The following is a 20785-nucleotide window of genomic DNA, read 5'->3' as shown; positions in this document are numbered from 1 at the left end:
CTTTGTGCTTGTGTGGAGAGAGAGTGAGATATAGTGAGCTCTGTGTTGCCTCTTCTTATTAGGATACTAATCCTACTGGATCAGGGCCCCATCCTTATGACCTCCTTTAACCTTTAGAGGCTCAGTCTCCAAATACAGCAACACTGTAGGTTGAGTCTTGAATATCTGAATTTTGTGGGGATACAAACATTCAGTCCATAATAAGCAGGAACTCCAAAGACTCCTTGCACTGCCAAACCTTTCAGCCCCACAGTGGGTGATCTGTGCTAGACTTCACAGAGACTCAAGTAGCCTAGCCCTTGACCAAGGACCCATGTTAAATCCCAGGAATTTGTTCCTCAGAAATTTGGTCTGTTTATCCCAGCTGCTCTTCTTGGGCTCGTTCTCCCTGTGTTGGGCCAGGAAAGTGTTCCCAGGCAAAAGCTTGGGCCATCATGGAGCCTTCGTATTTCCCTTCCCTCAAAGATCTCACACCAGCACTGCCTATTATTCATTTCCTGAACACCATTGCCTCATATATTGTGGCCTGTTTTGTACTTGTTTTTGGTAGAATAACGAATCTGGCAGCAGACACTCTGCTGTGGTTGGGGGCAGACCAGTCATGACTTTTTATTTTCCAACATAGTAGGAGGAGCATTATAGATGTCTTATGAGCATTTTTCTTTCATATAATTAAGTTTTAAAAATTACTGGTGGAGCCTATTTCATTAAAAGTTTCATGGGTAGACTTGAATTCTTTTTAAAGTTGTATGCTGAATACAATGCACTGTGCAGAGGGGGTGCCTTTTTGTTCTTTATAGGTATTGATGGACTGAATATGATATTGTTAGAATCTTTGTGAAATATTTCAGTGTATTTGAGGCTCTTTATATGCAGTAATCAAAACCTGGTGACGAAACGTTATGACTTACACCCACCAAACCCTGGAAATTTAGCATTTAGGCCCCAGGAGGGCTTTTTAAACTCTCTTCCCCCTCTATGCATTTGACACAGGATAATGTGAGGTATGGCCCCAACACTGGGCAAAGTGACAATGCTGTACAAGAATGGTTCCTTAATTATAATATTTAAAATTTTTTCCAGGAGTTTAAAATACTCCTAAGTACATAATTTAACTGTTATTTAGTTCGCTTGAAAAATGAAATCCTTTTTGGCAGGCCATTATAAAGTCTTCAGATTTTATACTTTTTTAAAAGCATAATTGCGAATCCTATATTTGTAGAGCATAAACTATGGTGGATAGAGTATTCAAGTCAGAATTTTTCCATTTTCTATAAAAATTAAATCAAGTAAAACTATTGTTTAGATATTTTTGAAATTATTGGACGCATTTTTGATAGGTATTAAATAGGTTTCACATTTAATTGTGTATCACAGGCTGAAATTAAAAAAAAATAATCATTAGAAGTTGAGTTTTATCAATAATAGGTTATTAGATGGTTTAAAATCAGACTCAGCTCTTTGTACTTATGCATGTGTGTACTGACAAAATTTGGTAAATGATGCTGGTTTCGCAGATTAAAGAAGAAATGATAGATTCTTGATGTTGGAACTACTGACAAATAATTAGTAAAAATATTTTTCTGTCCCTACTTCATTCCATGTGCCAAGTGAAATTCCAGAGAGACTAAAGATTTACCTATAAAAGAGAAATAATACATATACAAAAGATAATATAGGTGAATATTTAATCTTCAGGTAGTTCTAAACACTGTACCAAATGATACTATAGAAAGAAAGAATGATAGATCTTTACAGCAAAAACAAAGCCCTATCAAAAACAAAAAGAACTTAAAAGCAAAGAAAAGATGAGCATGAAGCTGGCAAGTCATATACAATACATGTGATTTGCTCTTCAGACTCCAGATCAAAGTTACCTATATATCACAGGACAAGAAGCCCTTTGCTCCCCTCTTGAGACATTTCCCTTCCCTACTTACCTTTTCTTTTGGTTGAGATTCCCAAACGTATTGTCATTCCTCTTTAGTAAACAAGCAGGGAACTGGAACCTCATAAAGCCCACTAGTGCTGTTGCCTTTTGTTGCCACATGATGTTGCTAGTGAAGTTTGAGACTATGCAGCCCCTTTGGATGTTTGCTTAGGAAACTTGCTGGTCCAGAAGCTCTTGCTGGTCCAAAACTTTGTACAGACTTTAGTGGGACCACATTGGGCCTCATTGTGCCCAGGGTGATAGGATATGGAGGAGCAACCATCATTCATTTATTCATCAAACCGCTGTTTGTTGACTACCCGACACTGTGCTCCAGATGCTGGTCTATGCACTAGATGTAATAGTAGTGAACAAAACAAAAAAATTCTTGCCGTCATGGAGCTTACATTCATTCTGGGGGTTGAGAGGAAGAGAGGTGGGGCAGAGACATACAATAGACAAAGTATTTATGTTATGCAACGTCTGCAGAAGGGCCTCTGCATGAAATCCTGACTTCTTTTAATTATTTTATATTTATTGTGTGGGGGCATCAATATGAATGATACCAGTGAGTATAACAGAGACGCTGAGGGATTGAAAATCACAGTGCATTGATAACTTCTCACTAGCTTGTAGAGGTACTTTGTGGCCACTCTGTATATAATTGTACAGCATGCAGTTATTAAAAAGTATTGGTACAGGTGTATATTTATGAACATAGAGGGATGTTTATGTAAGTGGAAATGCAGGTTAGCAAATGATACATTTAGTACGATCACAAGTATTAGTGGGAAATACTTTTTCTCTACCTCTGAGGTTTCTCTTGAGAAGGGAATTCCATTAGTGTCACCCTGAGTCTGCTCTTGCTCCTTTAAGTCAATTCATCTTTGATGGAATGACTTACCTGATTGGTAAATTTGAGAGTACTTGGCCCTACGGATGCACTTCATTGATGTGTAGGAGCTAGCTAGTCTTTCCAGAGCCGTTGAGTGATTTCTCATCTCCTCCTCTTTCATATAAGCTGTGCAAGGGCTTACCTCTGGAGGGAGCAGTCATCCCCCGTCTAGTGGTAAAGCATGTCCACCTTTGAAGTTCATTATCAGCAAACCCATTTGTCTAGTACACCTACAGCTTCTATGAGTAATAGCAGTAGTATTTTATTATTTGTTTCTCAACTTGTTCATAACTTTGGCAGGGAAGGAGTTACCAGCTTTTGGGTGCTCTCTTTGGAGGTACCTCATACATGATTCTGTTTCATTTAGTTTTACATATATTTTTAGTATTTTTCCATATACATGAAGAAAAAAGTATGGAAAGGTAACATCATATTTCAAAAGAGGTTGGTAGAATTAGGGCTTTTTTTCTTGTCTGATTTTTTTAAATTAATTTTTTTAAAAGATTTTATTTATTTGAGAGAGAGAGCACAAGAGCGGGGTGAGTGGCAGAGGGAGAAAGAGACTCCCCGCGGAACAGGGAGCTAGACGCAGGACTCAATCCCAGGACTGAGATCATGACCTGAGCCGAAGGCAGATGCTTAACCGACCGAGCCACCCAGGTGCCCCTTGTCTGTACTTTTGAATTCACTGAATTTATTAGATATGTAATTAAGAAATAGTTAAGTATTTTAAACCTCTAAAATATACAGCATGGTCTGACTTCCCATGTAGAAGAATTAGTCATCTTTGTACAAGGGAAAAAGCTGGACCTGAGTAGGTATGTTTCCACCTCATAGCGTGGTGCTTGAGTCTAGAACTTACAGTAGGCAAAAATATATTACTTTTCTAAAATCTCTGGCTTGTCATTTCAACACATATGTCACAATAATTGCTTTCCATCCATTAATAGTTTGAGGCAATTTGCGTGGTTTTTAAAAGTGAGTTCCGGGGCGCCTGGGTGGCGCAGCCGTTAAGCGTCTGCCTTCGGCTCAGGGCGTGATCCCGGTGTTCTGGGATCGAGCCCCACATCAGGCTCCTCCGCTGGGAGCCTGCTTCTTCCTCTCCCACTCCCCCTGCTTGTGTTCCCTCTCTCATTGGCTATCTCTCTCTGTTAAAATAAATAAATAAAATCTTTAAAAAAAAAAGTGAGTTCCAGCATTTAACTGAAGTTAAATAGATTCTGTATTTCTCTTTTCTACTTGAAAAGTTTGATAAACCTGTTTATTTTGTGGGTTCTTTTATTATTCCTTGCCTTTAAGAAAGAAACGGCTCTAGATTTCTACTGTCCTTCCTGCTTATCACCGTGATAGGCCTTTATGAATATAATACTCAGATTTGGCCATATTTGAAATTATAGATTTATTAAAAAGGGAAAAGATTAAACAATGTTTCTAAAGTGGTAATTTTTATATCCCCATCTATTAGGAAAAAAGTATTTCTTGATTTCAGAATTTTATAAAAGTTAGTAGAGTAGGGACACCTGGGTGGCTCAGTCCGTTAAGCATCTGCCTTTGGCTCAGGTCATGATCCTAGGGTCCTGGGATGAGCCCCCACCAGGCTCCTTGCTAAGCAGGGAGCCTGCTTCTCCCTCTGCCTGCCACTCCCTCTGTTCATGCTCATACTCTTTCTCTCTCTGGCAAATAAATAAAATCTTTTTTTAAACATTAGAGTAAAATTGCATCATAATTCAGTCATTACATTCTCATCATGATTTTTAAAATTTTACTTTTTAATTTTTATTTCAATTATGAAATACTTAAGACCACAAAAACATGCTGAGAATAAAATAATCTCTAGATATTCCGTGCCCAGCTTAATAAACAAAACCTTATAAATACAAGTAAGCCCCTATTTACCCCATCCTACCTCCAGTTTGATGTTTATCATTATTATGCATATATTAATATTTGTACTACCTATGTATCACTAAAGAATATAATGTATTTTTGAGTATTTTAAAAGTTTATATGAAACATTCATATAAAGTGAGAATGTAAAATGGAACAACTGCTTTAGAAAACTGTTTGCCAGTTGCTAAAAAAAATTAAGCATAGAATTACCATACAACTCAGCACTTTTCTTAGGTATATACCAAAGAGAGAAGTATATACCACACAAAACTTGTGCACAAATGTTCCTAGTAGCATTGCATTATTCATATTGGCCAAAAAGTTAAAAAACAAAACAAAACCAAGCGACTCCCAAATGTTCAACTGGTGAATGGGTAAATAAAATGAGGTATATCTACAATGGAATATTGTTCATCAATAAAATTAACTGAAGTATTGATACGTGTGTCAACATGGGTGAACTTGAAAACATTCTGCTAAATAAAAGACACTAGTCACAAAAGGCCATATATTGTATGATTCTCTTTATATGAGAAGTCCAGATTAGGAAAATTTACAGGAATGGAAAACAGATTCATGGTTGTCTAGGTTGGGACATTGGGGGGGACATTGGGCTGTGACTGCCAATGGGTATGGATTTCTTTTTAGGGTGATGAAATGTTCTAGAATTAGATAATGGTGATAGTTGCACAAATCTGTGAATATGCTAAGAAAATCAAATTGCATACTTTAACTGGGTGATTTGTATTGGGATGTGAATTATAGGTCAGTAAAGCTGTTTAGAAAGTTTATGTGAATATTATATATTCTACTATTAGCTTTTTAAATTCAGTATAAACCAAATCATTTTATTTTGGGATTTATACATTTTTGTACATTTAGTTCTATATAACTCATTTTCACCTTCTGGTATGTGAATTTACTGTATTTTATTAATCCATTGTCCCTTTTTGCTCTTTAAAAACAATGCTTTTGTGAACAGTCTGATCCATATTTCCTTATATGATGATATATTTTTATTTTATTTTATATCATTTCATTTCATTTCATTTCATTTCATTTCATTTTAAATTCAGTGTGGGGTTGAACTCACAGCCCTGGGATCAGGACCTGAGCTGATATCAAGAGTCAGACACTTAACCCACTGAGCCACCCAGGAGCTGCGATGATGATACATTTTTAAGGCTTTCTTCCAAATTATAATTTGAAGAATTATTGATAATTTGTAATTTATTTAGTATTATTTATTTATAAGACATTTTATTGGTGTACCCCACACTTAATTCATATAGTTATACAATTTGAAGTTGAAAGTAGTAAAAGTACTCTATCTTCTGAAAATTTTCAGTGGTTCTTTTATACTTGGCAAAAGAAAAGGGCTTCTTAACTAGTGTTCCTTTCTTGGTATTTTATTGTTAAGTGTGACATGTCCTAATTTTTGTGTATGCTGATATCTTATAGAAAAAGCCACAAATGAGTACAACACTACAGAAGATTGGAGTCTTATTATGGACATATGTGACAAAGTTGGAAGCACTCCTAATGGGTAAGATGCCTAGACAAGCCCAGTGAATGTCTAGGAGCTTAATAACCTTTGTCTCTTTTCCCAACGTAACTTTGAAAGGAAAATGGAATTTTACTATTTACTTTTGGGGGACAAAAGTTAGGAGATCCTGGTGGCCAGTTTTATGGAATTAACCTTATCCTGAAAGAACAAAGGGAAGAAGAGTTCAACTGAAAACCTGAGATATATAAAGCTTTGACTCAATAGGGACACATGTTAACGATGAATAGACTAGTTATTTAGGGAATTGCCCTGTGACTTAGACATGTATGGGAGCCTTTTAATAATGAAGTAGATAAATATAATAACGTAGTATGTAATAGACTGAAGAAGCCCTTCAATACTGAGTAGGTAAATATAATAACATCATTATGAAAAAATGGATATAAAAAAGGGTGCTTTTGGGGGAGAATGCAGCGATTAAGCTGAACTGATTATACTTTAGAGGACTGATGAAAGCATTTAACATTACAGCTTTTCAAAGTACCTTCATACATGTTTATACTTATACCTTTGAAGACTGTATATCTTGCAGGGTTTTTTTAAGATAAGAATTTTGTCTGACGCCAGCTTTGGATATGGCAAAACTCTACAATTACTCCATAGAGTTTACTGCTCTGGGGGATCCACCAGCAGGAGCTGAGCATGTTGAATACTGTACCCAGATAGGGGTCTTCCAGAAAAACATAGCAAAGGCAACTGAATCGTGCATCTCAGAGCCAGAGGAACATGTTTATGAAGTTGTTTATACAACCTCATACCCAAGTTTACAGCAAAGCAGATACTTCCGGTTTGCTCTGAGCATTGAGGCGGTAAAAGCAATTGACTATATGAAAACCAGGTTTCTCTAGGGTCCGAGGAAAAAGGAGGGCAGTCGAGTGGTACCACTAGGCAGTTGCACTCCACAGCACCGATTAACAGAAGCTCAAAGAGCCAAAATAGAGCAGCCCCCCAAACCTCACTGTGTGGGAAAGAAGTTCTGCGTACCCTGGAAAGACTCATTATTTATCCAAAGGTGAATGGCTTGGTGGTGGGTAGTATGGAGAAGCTGAGAACAGTGCTTGCTGATGGACGTGACTGAACAGAGATCAAACTGCAGTGCAGGTGGAGTTGATTGATTACAACACATAACACCTCTTTGATGAGCATTTAGTCAGTCCTGTGCTAGAGTCATAAGTTAGGCAACTTGGTTTTGAATTTCTCTAACCTTGTGTTTTTCATTGCTTTTTGCAGGGTGAGAGAGTTCATAATGTGCTTGTTCATGTTTCTTTTAGACCCATGTTGAATGTGACTTTAAAAATTTTTAAAGAAAATTGGATTATCAAATAAAACCTTTTCCCAGGGGAGAAAAAAAAGAATTTTCTGTCTGAATACTAAATCTGTCTTGAAGAAATAAGAAGATAATTTATATGACATAGGTCTCTTGTGTTGATCTTTTGGAAATTATTCGACTCTTTTTAAAAAATTTATATTTAGATTCAATTAACTAACATATAATGTGTTATTAGTTTCAGAGGTAGAGGTCAGTGATTCATCAACCTTATTTAATACCCAGTGCTTATTACATCACATGCTCTCCTTAATGTCGATCACCTAGTTACCCCATTCTCTCACCCCCTTCCCCTCTAGCAACCCTCAGTTTGTTTCCTATGATTAAGAGTCTCATGGTTTGTCTCCCTCTCTGATTTTGTCTTGTTTTATTTTTTCCTCTCTTCCCCTATGATCCTCTGTTTTGTTTCTTAAATTCCACATATGAGTGAGATCATATGATAATTCTTTCTCTGATTGACTTATTTCGCTTAGCATAATACCATCTAGTTCCTTCTACATTGTTGCAAATGGCAAAATTTCATTTTTTTAATGGCTGAGTAGTATACACACACACACACACACGTATTGTATGTATATACTACATCTTCTTTATCCATTCATCTGTTGATGGACATCTGGGCTCTTTCCATAGTTTGGCTATTGTGGACATTGCTGCTATAAACATTCGAGTGCAGGTGCCCCTTTGGATCACTACATTTGTATCTTTGGGGTAAATACCCAATAGTGCAATTGCTGGGTCGTAGGGTAGCTCTATTTTCAATTTTTTGAGGAACTTCCACACTGTTTTCCAGAGTGGCTGCACCAGTTTGCATTCCCACCAGCAGTGTTAAGAGGGTTCCCCTTTCTCTGCATCCTTGCCAACATCTGTCGTTTCCTGACTTGTTAATTTTTGCCATTCTGTTGTAAGGTGGTATCTCATAGTGGTTTCGATTTGTATTTCCCTCATGCCAGGTGATGTTAAGCATTTTTTCATGTGTCTGTTGACCATTTATATGTCTTCTTTGGAGAACTGTCTGTTTATGTCTTCTGCCCATTTCTTGACTGGATTTTTTGTTTTGGTGGTATTGAGTTTGAGAAGTTGTTTATAGATTTTGGATATTAGGCCTTTATTTGATAAGACATTTGCAAATATCTTCTCCCTGTCAGTTGTCTTTTGGTTTTGTTGACTGTTTCCTTTGCTGTACAAAAGCTTTTCATCTTGATGAAGTCCCAGTAGTTCATTTTTGCCTTTGTTTCCCTTGCCTTTGAAATTGTGTCTAGCAAGAAGTTGCGGTGGCCGAGGTCAAAGAGGTTGCTACCTGTGTTCTCCTTTAAGGGAATTATTTGGCTCTTGATTTTGGAATATACAACCTTTGCAACAAGCTGCTCTTTTTTATTTTATTTTTTGAGAGTTCCGCAGTTCTGTGAACAAAATATTGTAGTGGAATCATTTTACAGATTTACTCCTTTAATGAAGTGAGGTTTGCGGGATTTTATTTTTAAATTTAAAGTTATTTGGTAGTAGAATGCCTTATATTTTTAATGTTTAAGTTGAAATTCTGAATAAATATTTAATATTCTTCATTTTTTTTTCCTTAGAGCAAAAGATTGCCTAAAGGCCATAATGAAAAGGGTAAATCATAAGGTTCCTCATGTTGCTCTGCAGGCGTTAACTGTAAGTAAAAGTCATGTTATTATTTGACCCAAATTTTAAATGTGTATTTGTTTCAGTAAGTTAAGTAAGATAATATCTCAACATTTGTATATTGATTTTTATTTTAATTAATAGCTTCTTGGGGCTTGTGTGGCAAACTGTGGAAAGATATTTCATTTAGAAGTATGTTCCCGTGATTTTGCAACAGAAGTACGTGCTGTGATAAAAAATAAGGTAAATTTTTAAAAGAGAAGAAATTTAAGTCATTAAAAAGTACATATACTGTCTGCCATTTTAACCCTATATAGCATTATAAAGTTGTATTATGAATGAAATCGCTTTTAGCTAAGTTTGAAATGAAATAAACTTCCTGTTCTAAAACTTGATGTTTTTATTTGTAGCACCAAAACCTGTTTTCCTTCTCAAAGCATATATACTAGTGATAATAGCTAATCTTTATTTAGAGTTATAAGCAGTCGCTGCTTTAAGAATTTTACATATACTGTCTTGTTTAATGCTCTTAATAACCCTTAGAAGTTAGAGTCTCTTGTTATTCCTATTTTATAAATGGAGAAGCTGAGGCTCAGTGAGAAGTTCAGTAACTTGTCCCAGGTCATGCAGCTAGTAGTGGCATAGCTGAAGTTCAGATCCAGGTTTCTATAACATCAGAGTCCAGACCAATCACTATGCTGTACTGATTCACACTAGAGATGGTAAGCAAAGAGGACCTTTATTTTAGAGCAGGGTTGGTGGGTGAGGGGTCTTCACAATAGGGTTGCTGTTACTGATTTCTTAGGTATAGAAACTCTGAAGCTTCTGCTATTAGTGGCAAAAATCCAGGAATTTTAGTTTAGTTGATATAAAAAGCTTAATCTAATATTGAGTATATTTAAAAAACTTAGAAGAAATAACGTCTGAATATAAAAGATCTGTTGTCATTATACTGAGAGTTAGAAATTGATGTTTAAAAGGGTAATTTTACAAGAAACAACTCTATCTTAAAATTAAAATAGGCATTATCAAACACTCATCTAGGCTAGGGATCGCTGGACTTTTGTTGATGTTTATATAATTAAAGAGAATTTTGGTGGTGATAATCTGTTAAATAATTCACATACTTACTTTAACCATTACTTCAACCACAGTTTTCTTTCTTTCTTTGCATTGCCCTTTTGAGGCGCATCCTAAAGTATGTGAAAAGCTGAAATCTTTAATGGTGGAGTGGTCAGAAGAATTTCAGAAGGATCCTCAGTTTAGTCTGATATCTGCAACTATTAAATCTATGAAAGAAGAAGGAATTACTTTTCCTCCAGCAGGTTCTCAGGTAAGAGATGCATTTAGATCCTTGGTTGACCTTACACTATTTTGAAAGTACGTATCTTATATAAAAGCTAGGCAAGGTCTGTCTTAATCATCCTTTCCCACCTCTACTTTGCAGGTGTCTGTCTGAGATAGCGCCTTGTATTTAGTAGATGTTCTAATTGTCGAGTGAATTTCTTCTAAATATCAGAACTTTGAGAAGTGAATCAGCCATAAATCTGTTTAATGCTACTCTAAGTCTAGAGTCATGTAAAAGGCATAGATGTATGAGGGAGTCCTTATGTTTAAGAAATTTATAGTAAATTTGGAGGGTAGCTATATACATGTGAAAAATAACTAAATTGTAAGTGACACATACAGATAAGGGAGGGGCAACAAAGACTAGATGCCAGAAGAGAGAGGTAACTACAGACTGGGATGGTAAAGAGGTAGAATTTTTAGACCGGAATGTATTTCAATAGATAGGAGGGAAGAGGTCCTATTGGGGGAGGAATTATCGATATGAACAAATTCATGGTATTGAGAAAGCTCCACACCTGTTTGTTGAAGAGTGAATTTGCCTGGAGTGAATGGTTTACATATAGATGAGTGGAACTGTAAGCCTAGAAATTTATTTGAGGAGATAGGGAATAGCTTTAGTAGGACAGGGGTGGAGGGATAATGAGTCACAGAGTGGGCTATTTAAGTGTGGGAGAAGAACACTATCTTGAGTTTTGCTTCAGTGCCTCTTGCCTTCCACTTAATATTAGGTATACAGGCTAGGGGAAGAAACTAAGGGGAGTACTGTATATTTTATTTTAATTTAGACTGTAGACTAAACAGACAGAATCTTTAGAGTTGACCGGAACTAAGGGTTCAGGGAGCATTTGGGGACAAAAATCTTGTAAGTAATGAAAGCTAGCATTTTTCTGCTCTGTTTTCTACATGTCAAAACCTATGTTTAAAGACCTGGTTGATGGTTCAGGATCCTGGACATCAGGGGCGCTTGGGTTGCACAGCGGTTGGGCGTCTGCCTTCGGCTCAGGGCGTGATCCCGGCGTTATGGGATCGAGCCCCACATCAGGCTCCTCTGCTGTGAGCCTGCTTCTTCCTTTCCCACTCCCCCTGCTTGTGTTCCCTCTCTCGCTGGCTGTCTCTGTCAAATAAATAAATAAAATCTTAAAAAAAAAAAAAAAAAAGGATCCTGGACATCTCTTCTGTGCCTTTAAATTTAAGCATGACCTTCCTAAGTCCTTGCTGTGCCTGAGGAAGCACCACGAGTCAAGTACAATGACTACTAAAAGAGAGCTTAGCATGTATTCCTAGAAGTACGCCTGTTGTCTCTGTCCGCCCTCTTCTCTTCAGTAATTATCATGGCTTCTTGCTACTGCCTCTCGTGGAGCTTTATGCCCCTCACTGAATGAGAGACCTTGGACAGTTGAGATCAGGGAAGTACAATCAGGAGATATTCGTATTTAAGTACTTTCTGTGGGCCATGTTCTGTGTCAGATACTCAGATGGATGCAAAATGTAAGCCAGTTTGTGCCCTTTGTGAGTTGATAATGTTTTCTTGAAACTCTGATGTTTTATTTTAGTATTTGAAAACTGCTACTTAAAATTTTTACAAAGAACTTCACTTTTAAAAGAAACTCGTCAGTTTTTTAAAAATTAACATGTGCGAGTAATTATAGAGCTTGTGTTTTCTTTGAAACGGTGGCTGTGTTCATTTTACTCATACATTTACAGACTGTCTCAGCTGCTGCCAAGAACGGTACATCATCGAACAAAAACAAAGAAGATGAAGACATAGCTAAAGGTAAATGTTCAAGCATGTATAATTTAGTGTTTCTTCGAACATCCTTGCCAGAACAATTTATTTAAATATAAATTATAATCAAACTTGGTATGCTTTTAGTATTTTACCTCACATCTAGTAGGGTCTGAAAAGTAAGGAAAACAATGGATATGATACAAGATTGATTTAATTCATAATCCTTTTCAGTAATATATATTTAATGTCCTACCTTTGGAGAGATTTCATTTCACCTTTTCTTTAATGCCAAAGTTATGAGTCAAGCACAGAAATATGTTCACGGCTTGTCCTATATGGAAAGCTACCCATATTATAATGTCACAATCTGTTTGCTATAAAAATAATAGCTGCTGTATATGACAGACTGTGATAACAAGGAATGAGCAAAAACTTTATTTTAAAAAAATGTCATGATTTTCTGCCCTGTCCTCCCACATCCCAAGAAAGTTAACTATTTAGCATTTAATTGGACAAATAAAACATTCACTTCATTTATTCTTATTAAGTATTACATTATTAAACATTTCTTTTTAAACTTTAAAAATCAGAATTAATTCTGGCTCCCTTGTTTTTTTGCATTTCATTTTTTCAAATTAGCTATCGAGTTATCATTGCAAGAGCAGAAGCAGCAGCACGCAGAAACAAAATCCTTACATCCATCTGCAGAAATTCAGTTAAATAATAAAGTTGCAAGGAAAGTGAGAGCTTTATATGATTTTGAAGCCGTTGAGGACAATGAACTCACCTTTAAACATGGTGAAATTATTATTGTTTTGGATGACAGGTAAGTTTCAGATCTTTATTTCTGGAATATTTTGAAGTTATTAAGTATAATCTTTATTTAGAATCTGGGATATTCAGGTCTTTGACTTTGGTGTATTTAAATCATAAAAGAGCCTTTTCATACCTTAATTTTTTTTCTAAAATAGAAGTTAGACTAGATAATGTGGGTTCCTTATTGTTTTATTAAATTTGGATGGTATTCTTTATATCTTGGATAAAAGATGTATTAAATAATATTGTTGCTTATCACAACTGCAAAACATAAATATTTAGTCGTCTGAATCCATTTACATTGGGAGTTGTGTATATCAAAATTACTGGCAAAAAAAAAAAACAACCTTTAGGAAGAAATACAGCTATATTATCTTTTTTTTTTTAAAGCGGAAGAGAGGGTGAGGAGGGGCAGAGGGAAGAGGGAGAGAGAGAGAATCTCAAGCTGACTCCATGCCCAGCTCAAAGCCCGACACAGGGCTTGAGTTCACAACCCTGGGGATCATGACCTGAGCTGAAACCAAGAGTCGGATGCTTAACTGACTGAGCCACCCAGGCACCTCAACTATATTATCTGATAAAAGCAACCAGAAGCTATGCTCAGTTCTTCCCCAATTCTTAACTTGCTACTGTACTCTCCCTCACAGTTTCTCTATCATTTAAGGTTATAGTAAAGAGTAGATCTATTTTACATCTGAAGCTCATATAATATTGTATGTCAACTACACTTCAACTTTTTAAAAAAGGATAGATCTGTCTCTATTGGGTCTAATTCTATTTTTTACTTTGTTTTTAAAAGAAGTAGATGAAATTTAGCAAGGGTGACACCTAACAGCTTGTTGCTATGAACAGAGATTGCAGATGCATTTGGTATCTGTTATAAATAACTTAGGATATATTAGTTAAGTGCATTTTTAAATGAGTAGATACACAAAATGGTTTTACTTTCCCGCAGTAAATAGTTATTGAGAAAATATTATGTAATAGGCTCTGTTTATATAAAAAAATGAATGAGGACACAGTTCTGTCTTATAAAATCTAGACTAAAGGGAGTTAAAATTTCTATAGATATTTGTATGGAATGCAGATTGTGAATGCCATAAAAGAGGTAATGTTGGGGTCCAGAAGAGACCAGGTTTATACCACGTACAAGCATCTGGCAAAGAAGGCTTAACCAGGGGGTTCATTTCAGGTGAACTTTGGTTTTGATGGGATAGGAAAAATTTTGCAAGAAATTGAGAATAGGAAAAGAAGGTCTCTTAAGCAGTCTAGAAAGTAATCATTTTCCTTCTTTAATTTTCTTTTTTAAATAATCATTTGGAGTGGAACACATGATCCCTGGATGAGAGTAAATAAATATTAAGGCTCAGAAGTAGTGTGGGCTCTGAATACAGACAGCCTGAAATGTCAGGCTTCCTAGTGTAGCTTTTTTTTTTTTTTTTTTTTTTTTTTAAAGATTTTATTTATTTATGTGACAGAGAGACAGCCAGCGAGAGAGGGAACACAGCAGGCGAGTGAGAGAGGAAGAAGCAGGCTCCCAGCAGAGGAGCCCGATGCGGGACTCGATCCCGGAACGCCGGGATCACGCCCTGAGCCGAAGGCAGACGCTTTAACGACTGCGCTACCCAGGCGCCCCTCCTGGTGTAGCTTTAGTTAGAATATTTACAAAAGAACTTAGGTTTATACTTCAGGTACTCCTATACAACTAGAAAATTAAATTTATAAAATAAATAGAGACTAAACTACGATATGAGTAGTTTTTGGTCTAAGATTCAAATTTTGAGTGTTTTATGTAGTGAGAAAAAAATTTTTTTTGAGATTTGTGGTATTTTAATTTTCTTTTTGTGCTTTCATGTGTTTTTTTTTTTTCATTTTTTAAAAATTTTATTATGTTAGTCACCATACAGAAAATATTCTAAATAAATTGCTGTTTGGGGTGCCTGGGTGGTGCAGTTTGTTGAGCGTCTGATTGTTGATTTCGGCTCAGTTTGTGATCTCAGGGTCATGAAGTCCAGCCCCAAGTCAGGCTCTGTGCTCAGTGCGGAGTCTGCTTCAGATTCTCTCTTCCTCTCCCTCTGCCCCTCCCACTAACGTGCACGTTCTCTCACTCCCTCTCTCAAAAATAAATAAGTCTTCAAAAAAATAAAATAAATTGCTACTTACAAGGTAAATAGAGTACTGAATAATGGCACAGGTACTTTATCTCTTCCCTTCACAGACCTGTACTACCCTGTGCTGTGATAACTCAATTCTGTGACTTTTGCTTTTGTACCTGTTGTGAGTCTTTCATACAGAATGTATCCCCTTGACATCAGTGGAGGTTCACATGGCATTGTACTCTTACTGCAGTCTGCAGGCTGGCAGTGAGTCAAGGGCTACGTGGCTGTGCTGCATGTGTCTCTTCACACATGTTTAAGCGCAAAGTCATTTAACAACTTAGACTCATATCAGACTACGTTCACTTGAGACTTAACACTGCAAAGGGGAACTTTTTTCTTGATAACTTCTAAGAGAATTCAACATGAATACGACGGAATATGTAGATTGATTGCTATCATTTTAATGATAAGATACTCCAATCTTAAAGTTGCCGTAGACATGCTCATTAACACCTATAGGTTAAATGTTGTCATTCTGGGTGATGGATTGTTACTGGCAAGATATTTAAGCACAAATGCAAACTTGGGTCCTAAAGTTAAATGGCAGTCTTCAGTTAAAAGGAGGTCATCTACATGATCCAGAATGTGACTATTCATTGTTTTCATATTGCTGTGGAAATGAAAGCACAAAATTAAAATTTCCACATGCAGAATTTGAAGTCCCTTGAAGATACATCATGCTTGGACTTCAGCTTAAGAAACACAGAGCTGGGGCGCCTGGGTGGCACAGCGGTTAAGCGTCTGCCTTCGGCTCAGGGCGTGATCCCGGCGTTATGGGATCGAGCCCCACATCAGGCTCTTCTGCTATGAGCCTGCTTCTTCCTCTCCCACTCCCCCTGCTTGTGTTCCCTCTCTCGCTGGCTGTCTCTCTCTCTGTCGAATAAATAAATAAAATCTTTAAAAAAAAAAAAAGAAAAAGAAACACAGAGCTAATAGAAAAGGCACACATTACTTATTAACAGAATATACCCCCCCAAAGAAAAAACTTTTCACTTTCTACATTTTTAGCTTTATCTCACCACTCTTTGTTTGTTCTTTTTGTTGTTGTTGTTTTGTTTTTAGGATTGATTGATTTATTTGTCAGAGAGAGAAGGAGGGAGAGAAGGAATATGGAATATGGAAATATGAAAGAATGCAAAAGAGGGTACTCTCCCTGCCAAGTATCAGGGCATATTAATAAGCTGTAGTAAATAAATTTATAGATAGTTCAACAGAATGGAATCCAGATCCATCTGCTCATGAATAGATAGCAGCCTGCTGTTTGAAACAGGATATCATAAATCAGTAGAAAAATGATGTACTATTCAATAAATTTTTACTGGGATGAATGGCTCCTTATACAGTACAAATAAAATTTTGATTCAGTTTCACATACTACATTTGGTTTCTGCTCAGGTCATGATCTCAGGACTGTGAGATCGAGGTCTGTGTCAGGCTCCATGTGCAGAGTCTGCTTGAGATTCTCCCTCTCCCTCTGCCCCTCCCTGCACTTGCACACACGCATGCTCTCTCTCTAAAATAAAAGAATCTTTAAGCAAAAAAGAGACTTAAACATGGGGGAGAGATAAGAAAGAAAACTTAAAACTATTAAGTATGTTGGAAAACAGATTTGGGAGGTAAGGGATAGAGAAAGACTTCTTTTAAGAAAACTATAAACTATAAAAGATTGCTAAATTTGATTACATGGAACAAAAAACACCGTGCAGTAGAAGAAACTGTAAACATATGTTAAAAGACAAGTGACAGTTTGAGAGAAGATATTTGCATAATTCAGACAAACAGTTGCTATCCAGAATATATAAAGAACTCCTACAGATCCATGTAAAGAGAGAAATAGCCCAGTGGAAAAGAAAAGTAGACAGAAAACATGAACGAACAGTTTTATAGAAGGGGCCGTCGGAATGGCCCGGAAAACGTGGATGCTCAGGAAGTGCAAACGAGCGTAGCCTTGAGATATGATTTCTCTCCTGTCTGGTGTCAAGCATTGCTTGGACACGTAACAAATATGAGAGAAAATGACATTCTCACATGCTGCTGAGGGAAGGAGGATGGTGCATTGCCGTAACCACTTAAGAGACTATTTGGCAGTATTTGGTAAATGGAAAATGTTTTTATCCTGAGGCCCAGCAAGTCCGCAGCTGTGGGTAAGCCTAAAGAATTGTTGCTTGTGTGCCCTAAAGTCTAGAATGATCATTAGACCAATCTTTTTAAGGTGAAAGACTGGAAATATCTAAGTGTCCATCTTTATGGGGATGGATAAATCAAATATGCTGTGTTCAGATGATGGGTCTTTAAAAGGGATAAACAAGATATGAAAGTATTAACATATAAAATATAAAAATCTATAATGATTAATATATCTATAGACTTTGATATAGGTATATATAAACAAAAAATACACTTGCAGGAAGGCTATATACCAGCTTTATGGTAATGGTTTGGTAGGTTGGATGTGGGATTGGGACTTAGGCTTGTTGATAAAGGGGACTTCATTGTTACCTATATATATTTTTTTAAAGCCCAAAATCAGCTATGACCACGTGTTTAATTGGTTCTAAATTTAAATATGGGAATGTGGATGTTTGCTTTATTTGTGCTTTTTGGTATCTTTTATTAAGTTTAAGAACTGCTTTTAAATATAGTTGAATGTGAACTAGTATTTTCAAAGTAGGCTAAATTTAATTTTTATTTTAATTCCTCTTGCCGCTAGTGTACTTAAAATGTAGAGGAACAGATGACATTTTTGTGCTGTATTTTCAGTGATGCCAATTGGTGGAAAGGAGAAAATCACAGAGGAATAGGACTCTTCCCATCTAATTTTGTAACAACTAATTTAAACATAGAGTCTGAGGCAGGTAAGTTAAATTTTAAGGAAGATTAAATCTATTAAAGTTTTTTACACTCGAGTTTTATGGTTCAGTTTTGTTATTTTTTGTTGTTTTTTAAGTAATTTGTACACCCAGCGTGGAGCTCGAACTCACGGCCCTGAGATGAGGAGTCACATGCTCTACCCACTCAGCCAGCCAAGTGCCCTGGTTCAATTTTGAATATAAAGTAGACTGGCATTTAACTCTGTTTTAAATTATTTATAGATAGTACAGTTTAATTTCTTACCAAATTAAAGGGTTAACTTACTCCAAGTCAATTCCAAGAATCATTTTTTTATCATTTTATTTTAAACTCTTTGAGTATAAGGCATAAAGGGCATATAAGGCATGAAACAATCTGTGATGACCATGCAGATATTTAATTCAACCTAATTATGGTTTAAGAGGCAGTTTGTGGTTTCAGTATAAAGAATATTGGTTTTATTCATCACTGAACCACAGTATCGAAGGGAGTAGGTGGCGGGGTGGGGGCTGGTTGACAAGTGCCAAGTGTGATTACAAGGGTTAGGAGTACTCCTAAATTTTAAATTTTTCCTCACCTTAATTTGATCCTAGGGAACTTGAAGCAATAATAAAGCAATATAATTAAGACATTGGGTTCCTGCTTCAGATCTTCTGCTGTCAACCATGCAGAGAAGGCTTCCATTTGTTATGCAGGCAGAAAGGTGGGGGGTTGCTGAGTGTAAAGAGCAGCTAATAGTATTACTAACGATGCTCATGATCAGAAATAATATAGTTCAGTGGTGTTTGAGTAATCATTTATCAGGTGTTGTGCAAAGTCCTTGGCCTGCACTATTTCATTTAATCCTCATAACACCGTGAGATAGATACTTTCGTTACCCTATTTTACAGATAAGGAAACTGAGGCTGATGGTTTATGTGGCTGGTAGGTGTTAGAGCCGTGATTCTCAAGTCAGCCAGTCTCCTCTTAGATGTACTTATACTGACTTACTATGGGACATGTCAGTGCTAGTCTGTATTATCAGTTTTAGAGAAGAAACTTAAATCGCGGACTCTGGGAAACAAACTGAGGGCTTCAGAGGGGAGGGGGGTAGGGATTGGGATAGGCTGGTGATGGGTATTAAGGAGGGCACGTATTGCATGGTGCACTCAGTGTTATACACAGATAATGAATCATGGAACATTACATCAAAAACTAAGGATATACTGTATGGTGACTAACATAACATAATAAAAAATTATTATTAAAAAAAACTTAAATTGTGAAAGCTCTGTGCATTGTGTCTAACATCATCTTTGTATGGGTGGAGTTGATGGCATTCAATTAAAGTAAACTTGAGAGACTTAAAGACTCATTTAAAGACTGAGTACTTGGCTGGTATTTATACTTTTTATTCCTCTAGTGTGACTCTCTAAGTAGTTGTGAAAATTGTAGATGCTGTTTTTAATAACTTTGTAAGACCATGCTCAGGGGATCCTATTTAGAAATTTCCCCTTGGCATAGGCTGGAGCGCCTGAGCTGTGGTTTCAAAAGTAAAAAATATTCTGGCTTTTCAGTATATCCTCATGTTATGTTGAGCTCTGTTCCTTAGGACCTGGTTGAAAGTTAGCCAGATATTTGAAGTAAGTGGCTAACTGTTGGGACTTAAAAATCCTTTGGTTATAGAGATTTTTTTTTTTTTCCTGAGGGGGTACATTTTATTGGAAACCTTAAATACTTTTCAGACAGAACACAGTATCTTCATTCAAGGTTCTCACGGGGCCTGCAGAGCAAACTGAGATTTTTGGATTAAGGGCAAAATAGATTTTAATTGTAATTTTATTTTTATCAAAATTTACTTTATTAAAATACAGTACATTATAGCAACTCTCCATTGAACATTTAAATAGTTCTGGATATGTACATTTATAAATTATCTTTCAGTCTTCTCTTTATGAAAGGTAGGGGGTTTTTTGTTTTCTGTTGCTTTAAAACTATTATCAAACTTAGGTTGAAATAGAGTATTTTTTTTCATTGTGAAGATGAAATCGAGTATTTTTTTGTTCATTTGGGAAATACGTTTTTATAGCAAGGAAAGTGTGGATGGAGCTCATATATTTAACTCTGAATTTAGCTGTTCAGATTACACTCTACTGTCTTATGTATTCACCCTAGTGGTAACACTGAGTTTTTCGGAAAATGTCTATAATGACAGTTAATATTGCTCACTTGTTCCACTAGAAGGTAAGTTCCATCAGGGCAGAGATTCTTGTCTGTCTTATTCACTGATGTATTTCCAGTGCCTGGCACACAGTAAGGGCTAATAAATGTTTGTGTTATGAATGAATGAACATATGTAATAACGTATGTTAATTATGAAATGTGATGACTAAAGGGTTTCCTTTTTTTTCTTATGGATAATCACAGACTACTTACATATTAGTGACTAAAATACCAAAGTAAATGCTGAGGAACTTAAAGTTTACTTTGTTTCCATAGCAGCTGTGGACAAATTGAATATAATTGATGATGAGGAGGAGGAAATTAAGAAATCAGAGCCTGAGCCTGTTTATATAGATGAGGTAGAGTTTTTCTTTTGTTTAATAGTTAAACAATCAATACTTTTAAAATCTATTATCCTTGAGAATGCTTGGAAAGAGTAATTAT

The 20785-nt window shown here is 36.2% G+C and overlaps 1 protein-coding gene across 2 annotated transcripts in view; it reads left to right on the top strand.

Annotated features, from left to right (window-relative positions):
• Positions 1-20785, top strand: part of STAM2 (signal transducing adaptor molecule 2) — a 46652-nt gene that overhangs the window by 12772 nt on the left and 13095 nt on the right. The window contains exons 2-9 of one of the 2 annotated variants that reach the window (XM_045781905.2): positions 6177-6261; positions 9190-9265; positions 9380-9478; positions 10422-10568; positions 12290-12359; positions 12954-13140; positions 18050-18144; positions 20621-20700. In XM_045781905.2, coding sequence (XP_045637861.1) covers positions 6177-6261; positions 9190-9265; positions 9380-9478; positions 10422-10568; positions 12290-12359; positions 12954-13140; positions 18050-18144; positions 20621-20700 — 839 coding nt within the window. Of the gene's footprint in view, positions 1-6176; positions 6262-9189; positions 9266-9379; positions 9479-10421; positions 10569-12289; positions 12360-12953; positions 13141-18049; positions 18145-20617; positions 20701-20785 lie in introns of both variants that reach the window. The other variant, XM_045781898.2, reaches the window with a different exon arrangement.

Source organism: Ursus americanus, chromosome 1, assembly GCF_024610735.1.
Source record: "Ursus americanus isolate L20-20 chromosome 1, mUrsAme1.1.p, whole genome shotgun sequence".
In the NCBI taxonomy this organism is placed as follows: Eukaryota; Metazoa; Chordata; class Mammalia; order Carnivora; family Ursidae; genus Ursus; species Ursus americanus.
This window is presented reverse-complemented; position numbering and strand designations above follow the sequence as displayed.